We start from the raw sequence: 18,946 nt of genomic DNA, 5'->3' as shown, positions 1-18,946 counted from the left end.
GTTGTTGTTATGTAAGAAGGTTCTTATTGAATAGGAAATAAAGTTGATAAAGATGCATAATCAGTTGCTCGGCGTGACGTCTCAACACTACTAATGGGGAGCAATGTTGTCCCGATGCGTCCTTTGCATAAGATCGTAAGAGGAAAATTTCCAACATAATGTGTTTACTCTGTGGGATTCGTGAGCTCTATACGACTTTGAATATCGAATTATCATTAACGTCGTGCAAGGTTACCAGAAAGTTCGTGCACTTTTTAAATATTCGCAGTTTTGAAAATGTATACGATAGGAAGAGTTTCAGCTTAATACAATTAGTTATGGTATTATTTTGCATTAAGAAATTTAATCTAAGAATGGCTTACTTTCTAGAATCCCTGTTGAATCATGGCTTTATTAGAAAAAAAAAGCTTAACTCAAAGAGAAAATTCATTAGAAATGAAAATTTAGAATTGGTTTTTCGTTTTATTCAAACATTGAGTTATGTCAAATTCCTTCTTGTTTAATGTTTCGGTTTTTAAACTAGAGGTAAATTTTAATTCAATTAAAAAAAAGAAACCGAGTTACTATATTTTTTGCATGGTGCCAATAGAGAGTTTGAAAAGTAAATTAATTTTAACTTAATTTTTTAAATAAAATTTTCACCATCAACATAAAATAAAACCCTGTGGGAGTGGTCTCTTCAAAACATTCTCGCATACACTGTAAAAAATTTGTCATGCCTTAGAGAACATCTGACATGGCGTTGGCGTACAATAGTTACGAAATTTTGGCGCGAATTTAGCATTTTTACTGAATCTATCATATCATCCTTGGAGAACTTTTGGCGATTAATCCTTTGAATGCATTAATAGCATCCAAAAACTGAATTTATGTTTCAGACATACATTTTGAAACCGATTGAAGCAAAATTTTGATTCAAAACTGCACCTGTAGTCACAAAATCTCATACCAATTTGATTTTTTCAGTCATTGCGTTTTTGAATTATCGCTTTTACTTATTTCTGAAAGAACAGACCGACAGACAATAATTCGTAGTCGGATTTGAACCAAAATTTGACAGGAGTCTACTCTATAGATGTTAAATCTGTACACCGAATTTTTTTCTACCTTGCTCTCTTCGTTTCGTAATTATCGAGTTAACTTATCTTTGAATAGCCGGACAGATGGACTTCCTCAGAACAGATTTTATTCAAAATTTGTGTACGAAAACTGTCTATTCATCGATGTTTGCAAATTTAATTACTGCTGCTGACGCAACTTTAAAACTAGCTTAAAGTGTTTATTGTCTTATGATATATTCATCAATTTTGCGTACAGCTTGTTTCTAGTGAAATGGAATTCATAAAATTCCAGAAACACTATCAATTTTGTTGATTGTTTGGATTTAGAGTCTATGTTATACTCTATAGAAATTAAGGCTTTATTTTGCTTTATGATTAAGGAGAAAATCTTGTTTTTAGATGATTTTAAAGGTTCTTTGTCATATTCATGATCAGCATCAGAGTAACACAATCCACAAACAAAGCAGAAAGCTGGAAAAGATAACACATTCAGTGTTTATATAATGGCCTCAAAATGGAAATTCTCCCAAATCTGGAAAAGCAAAAATTGATTTTAGGAAGGGGGGGGGGTCATGTGATAGTAGCTTCATGTGTACGGTTAATGTTTCAGAAATTACATTCTGAAAAGCGCTGAAAAGCCAGACGCTCGTGCAACTCAGATATGCTTTTTCAAAGTTGAATTCTTGCAGTTGATAATAATTCAGTATAGGTACGCGAATAATTTGAATTCCACACACACACACACACACACACACACACACACACACACACACACACACACACACACACACACACACACACACACACACACACACACACACACATTTTTATTATTAGTAGAGACAGAGATGATTACAACGCAGTGTTGTAGTATAAGAGAATATAAATGCCAAACTTGAGGAAGGATATGGTGACAAAGTGTTCGAGTATCATTGTTTAAAATAAAACATAACGTGGAGGTGGAAAAAATGATAACATGACCCAAGAACTATTATTTTGATTCATTCTAAATCATTGATAACAATCGGGGAAAACTTAATTATACCTCAGGCGCCACTTATTTTCGCCGTGATACTGTATTTTCTATCGCAACATCATTACTTTTCTGTTGTCCTGATTCGCGACAAATTAGGAGGACCACAGTTAGGAAATGACATGAAAGGATACATCTGTGTTATTATTTTCTCATTCTATGTCCCATTATATATTTGTATATCTTCTGAGTAATTCATTTTTTCTGAAAAGAAGCAGAATATGACGATACAGGAATAGCGAATAATTGATTTAATATTTTTAGTAAAATAGAAAAAAAATCTCTTAAGCAAGATGTCTGGATTTTTTTTTTTTTTGAAAACGTTTCTTCTTTGACTTTTGACTTTTTCGTTCATGAAATATACAAAGAGAGTGCATTGCAATTATCCAAAAAACTCAGTGTTGAGATGCTAATAAAATTTGTTTTAGATCTCTCGGTTCTGAAAAACCTATTCTATGACTTCAATATCACTGGAAAAAAGGTTTACTGAATTTAATTTCCTACTATGAACTACAATAAAGGTTTCAAATTAAGACTAACCTTGCTGTAATTATATGGCTTCTACCATTATATTTAATAGAAAAGTTTTAAATTATGTTCGAACTGCATGTATATCCTTTAAAAATGAAAGATCAATGTTTTTTTCTTAATTTTCTGGAGAGTAATCAATCTATTCAACCTCTCTTTCCAAATTTATTCCATCGAAAGTTCTGTGTAAATTAAACTTTGATCCTTTTCAGAAAATTTATAAGGTGAGGAAAGGTTTCTTTATGATTATAAATTAATTAAAATTAATAATGGAAATTATTTCCTAATTATTATGGAAATAAGAGTTATTTTAGAAGCTTCTATTGTTAATGCTTGAAAACAAGAATGGTGAGGAAATCCTTCATCATATTGCTTCCGCGACATCTTAATAACAAGTTTCCTAATCATAACTTTTGAAACACGTTTTGCTTTCGAATAAAATGCATAAAAGACATTTTATGGTTTCTCTCAATTAAGGAAATTAAATGATTTAATTAGTTTAGTTTAGTAATTTATTACAGCATTATAGCGATATTTTTTCTATTTTACATTAAAAAAACCTGATTGAAGACATTGAAAATTTTTTTCGTGTTTCATTATAAAAGTTTTTAAGATTTTAATTACAGTAAAGCCTCAATAAAATTAGAAGAAAGCACATTCATTATTTTCGGAATGTTTCATTTCGTTTTGATGAGCTTGCGTCGAAATTAATCTTTAGAAGACCTTATTTTTTAATCATGGTATTTGGAAATATTTTTAGGATTGAGATTGCTTTAAGAAAAGGGATTCGTTTAATTTTTTAGATAAATTTAATTTGATTAATTAATAATTAAGTAACAAATCAAGATATAACATTTTGTGTGAGATAAGAAACTGAATCATCTAAGTTTCTGTCTCATTGAAAAATTTGTTTGAATTGATTATTTCATACAAAAATTGATGAATTCGGTGAGAAGCATACTTCCCAAGGCCTAGAAAGGGTTAAACTGAACAAGAATTAGGAATATGAAATATATTAGGATTTAATTCCACCAATTGTTAGTTTCTAGACATTCCTTTCTTGTCTGGACAAAGTAGGATCGAGTCATTTTGTTTAGTTTAACTATATTTATGTCCAGTTTTGAAGCAACATGAGAACTACTTTATGTCGGACCTCGTAATTTTGAATTGTGTCGAAGACAATATCTGTTATATAGCATTTATTGGAATGTCTAAATTTGAATAGAATTGCAAAACCTTCAACAAACTAGATGAAGGAAATTTGACTTTAGGCATATTTTTACATTTTTACTCCAAAATTCTATTATATTTTTTACTCCAAAATTGGCTTTAACTGCAATTGACAATCTACGGTCAATTCCTCCGGCTGCTTATTTATCTGTGAACAGAACAAAAAAGATATATATATATATATATATATATATATATATATATATATATATATATATATATATATATATATATATATATATATATATATATATATATATACATACATACATACATATATATATATATATATATATGTATGTATGTATGTATGTATATATATATATATATATATATATATATATATATATATATATATATATATATATATATATATATAACAATTAATTTTTATTTAATCTTAATTAAATTTACCTCATATACTCATTAATACAAAAGAAAAATCACTGTTAGGTTTTCTAGAAGCTCCCCCCCCCAAAAAAAAGTAAATAATTAAATAAAAAAATTAATAAACATATCAGTCAGTTAAAAATTAGACAAGATCCGGACATTCGTCCACAATATCTGTCGAAAATATTATTTATATCAGAAATTTTTTTTTTATATATCTGGAGATTCAAAAAAATATTATCTTTTAAATCCCATCAGTTTTACTGTCATAATTTTTCTACAATTTCGACAAACGAATTTTTTTAAAGATTTATAACAATCCTTTTTATTATCGTCTGACCAAATAATTTCACTATTTCGTCATAGATTTTATTCATATTGCCTTTTTTTTCTTTTTTTAAAACGATAAATAATATAATTTGCTTTTTTCACACACTAACTTCAAAAAAGATTTTTTTTATTTATTTACGCTTAGAATGACGTTACATACTTTTTATAACTAGTTTTTGAATTCACGCCTATTGCATGAAAGGATTTTTTAAAAAATTTACCTCATAAGTTTTGCTTAATCAAATATTTCCTCGCACCATCTTCAAATTGATAATTTATAAAAGCAATAAAAAATATTTGCTTTTCTCTCCTACGCAAATTTGTAGCTTTCTTTTAATTTCATAATTATTATAATTCGGAATTATTTTTTCATCAGCATTCCGACTTGGAAAAATGAAAATAAGCATATAATATTCATATAATATGTTATTTGGATAATTCTGGCAGCTAATTCTTTTTAAATGATGTTTTTGACTTTTTTTTTGTACTCAATTCAATTTCAATTTCTTATTCAGATTATTTTGTCTAATTTTTCAAAGTGTCATATAATTATTTTATCCAGCATATTTAATGACATAGAATTTTATAATTTCTGATTATTAATATTTTTTTGCTTGGTAACTTTGGCTTTGTACAGATGTTTACTTTTAAACATTTCATATTCAAATTTTTAATGATAAAGGCAAGCATAAAAGTAGCAATTTAATTTCCTATAAATTTTAACTTTAATAAAATGCATATTTTTCAATTTTATAGAATAATAAAAGGGAAATTTTTAATAGTTACGTATTTCACATTAATAGTTTAATAGTCAGGAAAATCAGTATACCGGTTGAACAAGCTGATGGCTTAGGGCGGATATATTTATATATTCAACTGATATCCTTTTGATATATATATATGTTCTTATACATATTTATTCTGATATTATTTATTATGATAATTCTATTGACATCCTGTGATAATTTTATAATATGTTTTCCGGATATATTTTTGTTTATAGAAGATAACATTAAATTCACTTATAAAAAAAGTAAATAATTTTCATTTTATCAATTTTTTTCCATTCAAAGTTATGGAATATAAAAATCTCTAACAAAAGGTCCAAACGCAGTAAAATAAAATATGTTTTTAAGTTTCATTCAAAGAACTGAAATTCTCTCAAATTTTGTCATATATTGTAACTGGATCTAAAAATATATTTCATTAAAGCCAGAAGAATGCTTGTCTGAAAAGGAACACATTTGAGAATAATGAAAGGAGGTTTGTAGTTTTCGGAAATAATTAAATTTTTCAATTAATTTTCCTTTAAGTAGCAAGCTATTTGCCATAAAGGAGTTCTGTAAACATCTCCATTAGTCAGAATTTTATTTTTATATATGAAGAGGGATGTTGATGAGCTGGGTCGTGTCTTCTTCCCACGCCTTATCTTTAAATTATTTATTATGATACATCCTCTTTATCATTAGGTTTTACTTATAATATGTTTTCTGGATATTTTGAAATTTATATAAGAGAATATTCAATTCATGTATAAAGAAATAGTTTTCTTTCGTTGCTTTCTTTTCCCTTCTAAGTTATGAAATATTAAATCTCTAACAAAATGCCCAAATAAAATAAAATACCTTTAAACTTTTCATTCAAGGAACTAAAACTCTCTCAAGTTTTGTCACGTATTGAAACTGGATCTAAATATAATTTCAGCAAAGCCATAACAATGCTTATCTGAAAAGGAACTCATTTTAAATGGATGAAAGAAAATTTGTAATTTTCGGAAATAATTGAATTTTTCACTTAATTTCCATTTCAGAAACAAACTAGTTGCCATTAAAGAGTTCGATAAATATTTCCATTAGTGAGACATTTATTTTTATCTATGAAGAGGGGCGCATTTTCGTCCCACATCTTATCCTCATATATATTTATATATGTCCTTATATATATTTATTCTTATATTATTTATTTATTATGATATATTCTCTTTATCTTTATGATATCCTTATAATATGTTTTCCGGATATATTTATACTTATAGAAGAGAACATTAAATTCACGTACAATCAAAGTAAATAGCTTATATTTCATTGCTTTTTTCCATTCTAAGTTATGAAATATTAAAATCTCTAACAAAATGTCCAAACGCAGTAAAATAAAATATGTTTTTAAGTTTCATTCAAGGAACTGAAATTCTCTGAAATTTTGTCATATATTGTAACTGGATCTAAAAATATATTTCCTTAAACCCAGAACAATGCTTGTCTGAAAAGGAACCCATTTGAGAATAATGAAAGGAGGTTTGTAGTTTTCGCATCGTAGTAGTTTTCGGAAATAATTAAATTTTTCAATTAATTTTCATTTAAGCAACAAGCTATTTGCCATAAAGGAGTTCTGTAAACATCTCCATTAGTCAGAATTTTATTTTTATATATTAAGAGGGATGTTGACGAGCGGGGGCGTGTCTTCTTCCCACGCCTTATCTTTAAATTATTTATTATGATACATCCTCTTTATCATTATGTTTTACTTATAATATGTTTTCTGGATATATTCAAATTTATATAAGAGAACATTAAATTCATGTATAAAGAAATAGTTTTCTTTTGATGCTTTCTTTTCCCTTCTAAGTTATGAAATATTAAATCTCTAACAAAATGCCCAAATAAAATAAAATACCTTTAAACTTTTCATTCAAGGAACTAAAACTCTCTCAAGTTTTGTCACGTATTGAAACTGGATCTAAATATAATTTCAGCAAAGCCATAACAATGCTTATCTGAAAAGGAACTCATTTTAAATGGATGAAAGAAAATTTGTAATTTTCGGAAATAATTGAATTTTTCACTTAATTTCCATTTCAGAAACAAACTAGTTGCCATTAAAGAGTTCGATAAATATTTCCATTAGTGAGACATTTATTTTTATCTATGAAGAGGGGCGCATTTTCGTCCCACATCTTATCCTCATATATATTTATATATGTCCTTATATATATTTATTCTTATATTATTTATTTATTATGATATATTCTCTTTATCTTTATGATATCCTTATAATATGTTTTCCGGATATATTTATACTTATAGAAGAGAACATTAAATTCACGTACAATCAAAGTAAATAGCTTATATTTCATTGCTTTTTTCCATTCTAAGTTATGAAATATTAAAATCTCTAACAAAATGTCCAAACGCAGTAAAATAAAATATGTTTTTAAGTTTCATTCAAGGAACTGAAATTCTCTGAAATTTTGTCATATATTGTAACTGGATCTAAAAATATATTTCCTTAAACCCAGAACAATGCTTGTCTGAAAAGGAACCCATTTGAGAATAATGAAAGGAGGTTTGTAGTTTTCGCATCGTAGTAGTTTTCGGAAATAATTAAATTTTTCAATTAATTTTCATTTAAGCAACAAGCTATTTGCCATAAAGGAGTTCTGTAAACATCTCCATTAGTCAGAATTTTATTTTTATATATTAAGAGGGATGTTGACGAGCGGGGGCGTGTCTTCTTCCCACGCCTTATCTTTAAATTATTTATTATGATACATCCTCTTTATCATTATGTTTTACTTATAATATGTTTTCTGGATATATTCAAATTTATATAAGAGAACATTAAATTCATGTATAAAGAAATAGTTTTCTTTTGATGCTTTCTTTTCCCTTCTAAGTTATGAAATATTAAATCTCTAACAAAATGCCCAAATAAAATAAAATACCTTTAAACTTTTCATTCAAGGAACTAAAACTCTCTCAAGTTTTGTCACGTATTGAAACTGGATCTAAATATAATTTCAGCAAAGCCATAACAATGCTTATCTGAAAAGGAACTCATTTTAAATGGATGAAAGAAAATTTGTAATTTTCGGAAATAATTGAATTTTTCACTTAATTTCCATTTCGGAAACAAACTAGTTGCCATTAAAGAGTTCGATAAATATTTCCATTAGTGAGACATTTATTTTTATCTATGAAGAGGGGCGCATTTTCGTCCCACATTTTATCCTCATATATATTTATATATGCCTTTATATATATTTATTCTTATATTATTTATTATGATATATTCGCTTTATCCTTATGATATCCTTATAATATGTTTTCCGGATATATTTATGATTATAGAAGAGAACATTAAATTCACGTACAATCAAAGTAAATAGCTTATATTTTATTGCTTTTTTCCATTCAAAGTTATGAAATATTAAAATCTCTAACAAAATGTCCAAACGCAGTAAAATAAAATATGTTTTTAAGTTTCATTCAAGGAACTGAAATTCTCTGAAATTTTGTCATATATTGTAACTGGATCTAAAAATATATTTCCTTAAACCCAGAACAATGCTTATCTGAAAAGAAACTCGATTGAAATTAATGAAAGGAGGTTTGAAGTTTTCGGAAATAATTGAAAAATTCAATTAATTTCCATTTAAGCAAGAAGAGAGCTGGCATAAAGGAATTCGGTAAACATTTCCATTAGTCAGAATTTTATTTTTGTGCATGAAACGGTATATCGACGAGCGGAGGTGTCTTTTCGTCCCACGCAGGTTAATTTTTTATATTGAAATATGGTTATCGTTTTACATGTAAACATGATTTTCAAGATTTAAGTTTCATACTAAAGTGCTTTTACCGAGTAAATATCATTATTTCTCAATTCTTCCAGATTCCCTACATTCGGTTGTCTAGGAAACCAAAGAAATTCAATACAATATTTTTTTCAAAAGCCTTCGTGTAGGTAGATGTCTTTGCGTGGTTGTTAGCAAATTAGATCGAGTTACCATTGACATTTGAATTTATGGCCAACGAGCTATCGATAATGTTATCATTCTCAGTAAAAGTTTCGCCGAAAATCATAGAAATATTTTAATAATGAATGAAAAATTGAGTCAAAAAATATCACGTAATTTTTATATCACTATCTTAATCAGATGCTATTCGATGTATTAGTATACGTATGTTAATGTATAATTCATTGTATTAGTATATATTTTATTTTTTAAAACAACGTATTTTGATATCAGATACATTTTCTTATAAAAAAGTTTGAACATATATTATTAATATCATTATAGAAAATTCTTAGAAGAATTGGAATGTTCTTCTAAGGGCTGTTTTATCCATTTATGCATATATATATATATCAAAATAATACATGAAGTCTGATAAAAATCTATATTTCAATTCCACTTCGAAAACTATTATCGGAAAAAGTTTACATTTTGTCGGAGATTATTACAAATTAAAACTTATTTAGTTTGATGAGGACTGAAGAAAATGACATAAATCTTGGTAGAGTGAAATTACTCTTTCGTTATTGGGATCCATAAATTTATTATATAGCTATGGAAAGCAAATTTTTTTTCCTGACGGTTTGTTTATAAATTTGATTGTTCTTAATTTTGATTTCAAAATTATCATCTTTTCCATAATTGTGTTTCAATTCAACTTCGAAAATTGCTATCGGAAAAAAGTTTACGGAGATCTTTTACAAATTAAACTTATTTTGTTTGATGAGGATTGTAGAAAATAATATAAATGCGAAAATAATATAAATTTGGGTAGAGTTTGGGTTGGTTGACCATCTTTCATTATTGGGATTCAAGAATTTATTATATAGCTATGAAAAGTTAATTTCTTTTCCTGACGGTTTGTTTATAAATTAGATAGTTCTTAATTTTGATTTCAAAATTATCTTTTTTTCCATAACTGTGTTTCAATTCAACTTCGAAAATCGTTATCGAAAAAAGTTTACATTTTTTTCGGAGATCTTTTACAAATTAAAAATTATTTTGTTTGATGAAGACCGTAGAAAATAATATAAATGCAAAAATAATATAAAAGCGAAAATAATATAAATCTGGGTAGAGTGAAATTACGCTTTCGTTATTGGGATCCATGAATTTATTACATACAAAGAAAAGTTTTTTTTCTGACGGTTTATTATAAATTTTATTGTTTTTAATATTGATTTCGTAATTATCTTTTTTTTGGTATTTTGGTTCAATTCAACTTCGAAAACTGTCCTCGGAAACAGTTTACATTTTATCTAAGATCTTTTACAAATTAAAATTAATTATTTTGTTGAGGGCCGTAGAAAATAATATAAAAGCGTCTTTCCTAAATATGTTGCTCGAAATCACATTATGCAAGTAAATGAGAAAAAGAAAGTTTTACTGATAATTCGAGTTTCTAATGCGAAACATCGAAACATAATGATATTTTGGGCTTGATTCGCCTTTATTTTATTTCTTTTTCTTGTATGAAGCTACAGAAAGGAATGTAATAGACAAAAAAAAAAAAAAAAAAGTGAACTTGAGATTTTGACGAATTTCCATGCTTTGGACTTCCCTGAAATATTTTGAAACAACCTTTTTTAAAATTATGAGCTATATCTGTCTGTCTTTCTGTCTGTCCGTGAACACGATAACTCAAAGATCCTTTGAGCTAGATAGCTGAAATTTAATGCATGAATATAGCATCTGAAGTGCATATCTGTAATCATTTTGGTACCAATTCTGACAAGAGGTAGGGATTGACTGTCTATTTCTACTTTCGCATACAAGTAAATTTGATGACTTAAAACTTTACAACTTAAATAAATGAAGTTTGCTATATAGCTTTAGCATTAGTAAACAATCAGATTTAATTCAAAAATAAATGCGAAGATTTAAAATTTGATTCAAAATTCAAAATTTATTTAAATTTTAAATAAAATTAGTCAAAGTGTTGACCATCTTTACGCTTGCATATACATAAACACGGTAACTCAAAAATAACTTGGTTGAATGAAATTTTGTACCAAGCTTCAGCATCTGATATGTATATTTTTATGAAATTTTAAATTTGATCTGTTAAGAATGGATTATCAGTTGGTCTAAATATCTCATGTATGTAAACGCGATAACTGAATTGCGCAACGATTTATATGAATGAAATTTGGTATGTGATCTGGCTACTACTATTTGTATGTATCAAGTTTTCGTTTCACTCGGTCAAAAAAAAAAAAAAGACGTTGAAGGAATCTATTTTATTTACTATAGTATACGGCACAAAGAATTCCTATTTGGAACTCTGAAAATAGAAATCTGAGCATTCTTGACGTTCACAATCTTATTCAAAATTCCCAATTTTGGACGGAGATTTGGGGGGGGGATCAGTATGAATCTAATAATTAAAAAAGGTTGGTATAGTTTCGTTGGTAGGGCGATGAACTCGCATCCCTTAGGTTGTGAGTTCGAACCCCTCTGGCCGAAGACTCTCCGTATGTATGGTGGCTGGCGCACGTATAAATCTGTTATGGTCACAAAGTCCTCCATGTCGAGCGTAATATCCCTGGATGCACTAGTTCAGAGGTGATCGTTCTCTGATTACGGTTTAAATTACGATCCGTGGATGAATGAATAATGCTCGAATGAAGTCCGCCCCTTAAAAAGGGTTGTGGCGCGTGAGTAGTTGAATCGTACTCTTGGCCCTAATTGGTGCTACTGAGAAAACAAGAGACGCTCACTCGGCTTAAATCGCTGATAGATAACTTTCAGCGGGCTTGTAAAGTGACGTAAGTCACAACACAACAACAACAACACATAATTAAAAGAATGAAACGGCAATGTTATGAAAATATAATCAAAGATGTTTCTAAAAATCTATTAAAATTGTACGAAATAATTTTTTAAATGTTAAAGTGCTGTAAAACATAATTTCTTTATGAAATAAATGGTTCCGAAATTATTAAGAAAAAATGTAAAAAGTTTGATTAATTTTCTATTGGATAATTTACTTGGAAGTTTAAAAAAAAAACTTTTTAAATAAGCGTCAATTTATTAATCAACTGAGCACTAAATTTAGTAGCTTTATATATAAGAGTAGATCTAGATCTTGTACAGTATTTTGAATTATCTTTTCATTATGTGTGTCCTGTCATGCAATAGTATGACATGCACGTGAAAATTTTCATGTTAATTTTTGCAATTATTAATGATGCATATTTCAATTATTTTTTTATTATATTTAATTCTATTTTCTGCAATATGGTAGCTTTAGATCTAAAGCTCTGTCTTGTACAGCGTTTTGAATTTTCTTTCTATTACATATGTCGTAACACGCATTAGTATGCCAGCATGTAAACGTATTTATGTTAAAAAGATTTTTGTTTTTGTTAATGGTGGATATTTTCAATTATTTTTGTGTTATAATATTTGGCTTTCTTTTTTTCCAACAGGAACTATACTAACTACAAAGTAAGATTCGACATGCCTGGTACTGAGGACAATCTTTGGTATAGGTAAGTGTTTAATAAAACATTATTTTCCTTTCTTCTAGATGAAATCTAATATCTAGAATCCTATTGAAAATGCCAACCCAATTAAGCATTATGTGAAGAAAATATTACATTAAATTTAATTATTTTCAGAAATAAATTTAATAAAAACAGTCTTCAAAAGCACATTTCTATTAGAGTTACAAAACGTAGAATTGTTTCATTAGTATTATTTTCTGTATTTCACTTTTTTAATTTGCTTCTTTATTAATTTATTTATTCCTTTTTAACATTATAAATATAATTAGTCATTTTTTCCTACCAGTTTTCTAGCCCAGATTATTTATTGATTAATATGAAATGTATTTTTTATCTATAATTTACAAATTACGCATTGTTTTCTGATATAATTAAAAGATGCGAATTCAGTTGACTTTGTTCAATGTAAATTAAAAAATGTACGTATTATGAAATAAAAGCGGACCTGAAAATCACACGGCTGAGTTAATGTTTAGCAAAATCACGCGATTGAATGCTTTGATAGATTAGTTTGAATTGAATCAGAACATTTAAAAACATTACGAATCAAACTGAATTAAAAACATTGTTAAAATTAAAGAAATATTGTAGGAAATGGGTTTGATGTTATTAGAAAGATAATTTTTGAGTTTTCAGGCAGTAAAAACTTTATTTTTGAGAGATAATTGTTTTGAAAGAAATGATTACGTATTTCCGTTGGCAAGTCATAGCGATAACCCATCTCACAACGATAAAGATTGTTTTTGCGCTCGATTAAACTTTCAGTCTGAAGCTTGTTTCTGGGTTTCTTTTATATTTTCTTTCCTCTAACGGAATGGACTATCTACAGAATATTTATAATAATATTTTGCAGCTCCATTCGAAGCGTTGAATGCAATGCAGCAAGAAAAACATTCAATGAAGCAATTTGAAATCCGACGAGAGTTTATTTATATTTGATTGTTGCCATTCGAAAATAGGTAATAAATAAGATGAAAATTTTGTTTAATTAATCGTTTGACTTACAGTAAAGGTCTGATGATATTAAAAAAGTGTTTTGTCATGAAGGGCTGATATAGGAATCACGCAAAGGGAAACAAACAGTAGTGAAAAGAAGGTTTTTTTCAAAGAAGGTAGTTTTATCTATCAAAAATTAGGAATTATTTAATTAATGTTACTTAATTGCTTTTAATTAGTTATTGCTGTTAATTCTTTATTGCCGTTAATTTAAAATTAATTAAATTTTATTTAGTTTATTAATTCTATATATTTGAACAGATCTAAGTGTCCGCGAAGAATGCGGTAGAAAAATTATTTTCTGTATTTTTAACTTAAAATCATGTTATATGGTACTAAAATTGTCAAAAACGGATAGTTAGTCTCATCAAACCCTTTCAATTCGTTTTAAAAAATTCTATAATTACATTCTACTCATTGACTTTTCTAGATATATTAGTTTTCGGAATTAGCTTTATCAGTAAGTTTTCTCTGTTTCATTACGCAAGGTGATTAGTCTTGAGGAGCTTTGAAATAGAAAAGAGGCCCTAGGTATTGTTCTATTCGTCATAGAAATCGATTCACCTATTTGAAGAATTCTCATAGTCAAAAAGGGAGACCTCTCATATACTTTGAGAGTTGTTTCTGATTTTTTAAAATTTTCATTCCATTTTATTCGCCCTATTTTTGAGTGAATTTTTATTATTATTTTGATGAATCTTTATTTGAAACAACGTATAAATATGTATTTTTATCTATCTTGTTATTACATTGAAACTTTTATAAAAAAATTTAAAATAATTTTTATGATAAAAATTCAATATATAGCTTGTTGGATTGTCTGCGATTTAAGGACTGAAGCAAGGACTTGATCTTACAAAAATTCCTTTATATTGATTCGCTGTTAATTGACTTCTAGAATGTGCATGCATGCAGATTTCAATCGCTTTTCCAGAAAGAAATGATTAAAAATTATACACGAAATAAGTCAAAAATAAAAGTTTATGTACAGTTGGTTATCAAAATAATGGGAACACCTTAGATTTATAAAGAATCCTTTATTAGTATGGTGTAGGACCGTCTTTGGCATGTAATACAGCTTGGATTCGCCTAGGAATCGATTCATACAAATGTTGAATAGTGTTTAGAGGAATATTGTACCATTCTTCCTGGAGATATTATGAAAGATCTGGGAGATATGCCAGTGGAGGATATCGATTCTATATTGAACTCTCTAAAATAAATCATAATGGTTTAATTATATTGCGGTCGGGTGACTGTGCGGGCCAAGGCAGATGTTTAACTTCATCCTCGTGTTCATTAAACTATGAGTGGACAAGTCTCGTTGCATGGACAGGTGCATTATCATCCTGGAAAATTCCATCTCTTGCAGGAAATAAAGTTTGCATCATAGAATGTACCTGGCCAGATAAACTTTATCTATACTTCTCTCCAATGATCCTTCCTTTCAGGGTTGCGATTGGTCCAGTAAAAACCACTACATGGCTGCCCATATAATGACCGATCCACTTCCATGCTTGACAGTTGGAAGGAGACAATCACGATCATACGCTTTTGAAGGTTCCTCTAAACGTGCACCCATCCTGTTGTAGGGAAAAGTGTGAAACGCGATTCGTCAGACCACATTATTTTCTTCCACTTATAAATCAACCAGGTTTTGTGAGTGTGACACCACTGTAGACGACGTTAAGCCTTAACATCTGTGACAAGTGACTTGGGAATTGATGTTCTGCATAAGTTTCTTTTCATGAAGGTGCCTGCTAACTGTAATCACTGGCACTGGAGAATCCAGATGGGTATTGAGCTCTGTGGTCACATTTACTGCAGTTGTTCTCTCTTTAGACATTACAATCCCCTTCAATACCCATCGAAGTTTCTCTTTCCGCACACTGTTTTGCTTTGCCGAGCTTATCTTGCCGCGCTGTGTGTATGCTGTCTCATGACTTTAGACACTGTACCTCTAGAAACGCCTAAAAGTTGGATGTTTCGGTCACACTTGCTCCAGCTAGACGGGGTCCTACAATTTGGCCTCTTTGAAAATCTGAGAGGTCCGACATTTTACGCTTTTGAAAAAAATTAAGAATTACAGAACTTCAATAAAGCTAACACATACTATGAGAACATATACATTGATATTTATAAAAAAACTGGTGGCTATTATTATATTTTAATACTTACGAAGAGCATTCATAAAAGTCACTTTTAATCACAGATGTTTCCATTATTTTGATAACTACCTATAAATACTTTAAGACAGAGGGTTAGTTTAAGAAGAAAGAGGAAGTGTGCTATCAAGAACTATCTTTTTAAGTAGTTAAAAGAATTTCTGAGCATTTGTATACACCAGGCAAATGCATTATTTTTATTGTTATACAAAAGTTCTTTTTTCGAATCAATATCGTACAAATTATATGATACAAATTTTGTCACCAAGTTATACAATACCTGTAACGATTATAATTGTTCTTTAAACTTGATATTAGAAACCGTAATTCGAAATCGAAATTTTTTCCTTTAGAACTTCACTTAATTCTTTCGATTCCAAAGAAACTCAACGTATTTAATCGCTAGAAATAAATTTTCTAAAAACTTTCACAAGCCCTAACTGCTTTAAGCGGAGAGATGTATTATCTGCGATAAGAAAGTAATAAATAAGAAAATCGGCATTTTTCTCTTCTTGAAAAGCTTCTGAATACTTCAGATTTCCGCGATTTGATGAAGGAATTAATTAATTCCGCTTTAATAATTCTCCCAAGACGAAATTAGGACGGAAGGAAAATCTGAAGAATTTATCAGTAAAATAAACATACTAGAAGAAAAAAATGAACCAAGATAATAATTCGGTTAACTTTTTCCTGCTCATGGTTGCCATTTGGCATTACCATATTAATCTGCTTTTAATAATCAATAGCTGTCATCGCTTGCATTAATATTGAATTTATATCTTTTTAGATGGCAATATGATCCTTACAAATATACGATCTGTGAATAATTTTAATTCATTAATATGGATAAAATTAAATAATTCATTTATTTGAGTAAAATGAATAATTTTAAATTGGAAGTATTTCCGAATTGTTTTTTTTAATTTTAATTTTATTACTGATAAATAATGATTTGAACTGGAGAGAGTTATCATGCACTGGAGAGATATGATTTTATTTGTTACATTAAAGGTGGGTTACACTCGATCAGTTATAAGACGGCCAATAGAAGCGCAGGCGTAGAAAGGCTGAAAAATGCTGTTCGGTCCATGACAAGTACTTGTACCATGCATTGAAATCACGCATAAATTTCATGATTAAATGAATTATTCATGCATTGAAATCAGGCTTAATTTCATGATCAATTGAATTAAATTGAAATTGTTCATTATATTTGACATGTAATGCATGAGCATGAATTGACCTCCATTTAATCGAATCATTTACGTTAATTTTATATGCTTACAAACAATAAAAAAATAAAAGCATCATTATGAGCATTGATAATATTTTGTTGAATAAAATGCGTAATGTTTTGCCATTATTTTTGGTTATTTATTTCTTGCTCGTGGCAACAGCATTAAGGATGTCCGATTGACTGATCCATTAAGATTTGACACAGCTCGATTTCAGCGAAATAATCATAACTAGTTGATTGATTTGATGAATATATTAAAGAATAATATGAGCGGACTCTGCCATTAATATTATCTTTGATCATACCTATTAACTCAATATACAAATGAGATTATATGATAATCAACATAAATAATTTTTTTTAATAATTAGTATGCGTACGTCATAAAAATCTAATACCGTTGAATGGAATTTATTCAAATATTGTTCACAAATACTAATCTCAAAAAGCACTAAAAATGTTTTTAATAAAAAATAATTTTTTTAAATTTTATAATTTTTTTTTTGAAAATTAATTTTTATTTATTAAAAATTATGCTACTGTAAGCCAAAAGATTAATTAATCTTTCGTGGTGCCATTCCGGCTGCATAATAGATATTTTAAATAATTTTTTAATTTATTTACTCCCGAATTGTCACGCACATGTTTTAGTTAAAATTTATATTTTTCATAAAATATTTTTAATGTCTTAAGGGGAAAAATTAGTTTTAGGTGGTTTCTAAAAAATCTTTTGGCACAGTCTGTATTTTTTTCGACAAACGGTTTTTAAATCCAGTATCATTGATGCAAAATTCAAAATCGTTTGGCATAAAAAATTTTAATCAAAAATATTCAAACGACAAGAGAATGTTGTGACATAGAATGTTTTATACGAAGCTTTTTCTACATTGACAATATTGTATATATGAAGTTCTAATAGTCATTAAGATAAAGTCTTAACAACCATCAACAACCACAGTCCAATCTCTTCCATGGGCGGCAATTTTTGCGATATTGGAATGGAAAAACTCAACCCTATACCATAACAATAATACACACTAGAGATGCGACAACTTTCATCTAGAATTTTCTTATCCCTATATGTAAAATGTTGAAAAATAACCACATCATAATTACTAATGTCCTACCCGAAGATACACACTACCCGAAGATTTCATTGAATGACAGGGCACCTCTCCATACCCCTGCGATAATGTGTATGATTATTAAATGATAAGGTCACCACCACGGCACAACTCCTCATACAGGAGATGCGTCCGGACATCGGTGGCAGGTAACTTAAACCCACACCGTTTTATTGTGTCTACCCGAAATCGAAAATCAACCACCATATTGGAAATTTCTCGGCTCCACATTTAAGGTAGCCTGGTGGGGATGATCTGCAAAGAATGAAATATAAAGAATATTTCAACGAAGGTGTGGCAATATTTAATTAAATAGTTAAATTCTTATTTATAAAAGATAAGAAAATATTCAAATTTCAAACACCATCAGATATGTCAGCTAATACGAGAAAGCATTAATAAAAAAATAATGAATACATATCATTAAAAGTAGAAAAGTAATATCCATAAAATGCAGTATTATTATTAAAGTAATTCTTGTTTAATTCCTTTACAGTTTCAGAAAGATCATTTTAAGGAATAACGACTTTCTGACGTTAAATTCTCCATGA

General features: G+C 28.5%; 1 protein-coding gene across 1 annotated transcript in view; it reads left to right on the top strand.

Moving 5' to 3' along the window:
- LOC129972881 (acid phosphatase type 7-like) overlaps positions 1 to 18,946 on the top strand; it is a 105,951-nt gene that overhangs the window by 51,551 nt on the left and 35,454 nt on the right. The window contains exon 6 of the mRNA XM_056087187.1: positions 12,796 to 12,858. Coding sequence (XP_055943162.1) covers positions 12,796 to 12,858 — 63 coding nt within the window. The remainder of the gene's footprint in view (positions 1 to 12,795; positions 12,859 to 18,946) is intronic.

Source organism: Argiope bruennichi, chromosome 6, assembly GCF_947563725.1.
Source record: "Argiope bruennichi chromosome 6, qqArgBrue1.1, whole genome shotgun sequence".
Classification (NCBI taxonomy): Eukaryota; Metazoa; Arthropoda; class Arachnida; order Araneae; family Araneidae; genus Argiope; species Argiope bruennichi.
This window is presented reverse-complemented; position numbering and strand designations above follow the sequence as displayed.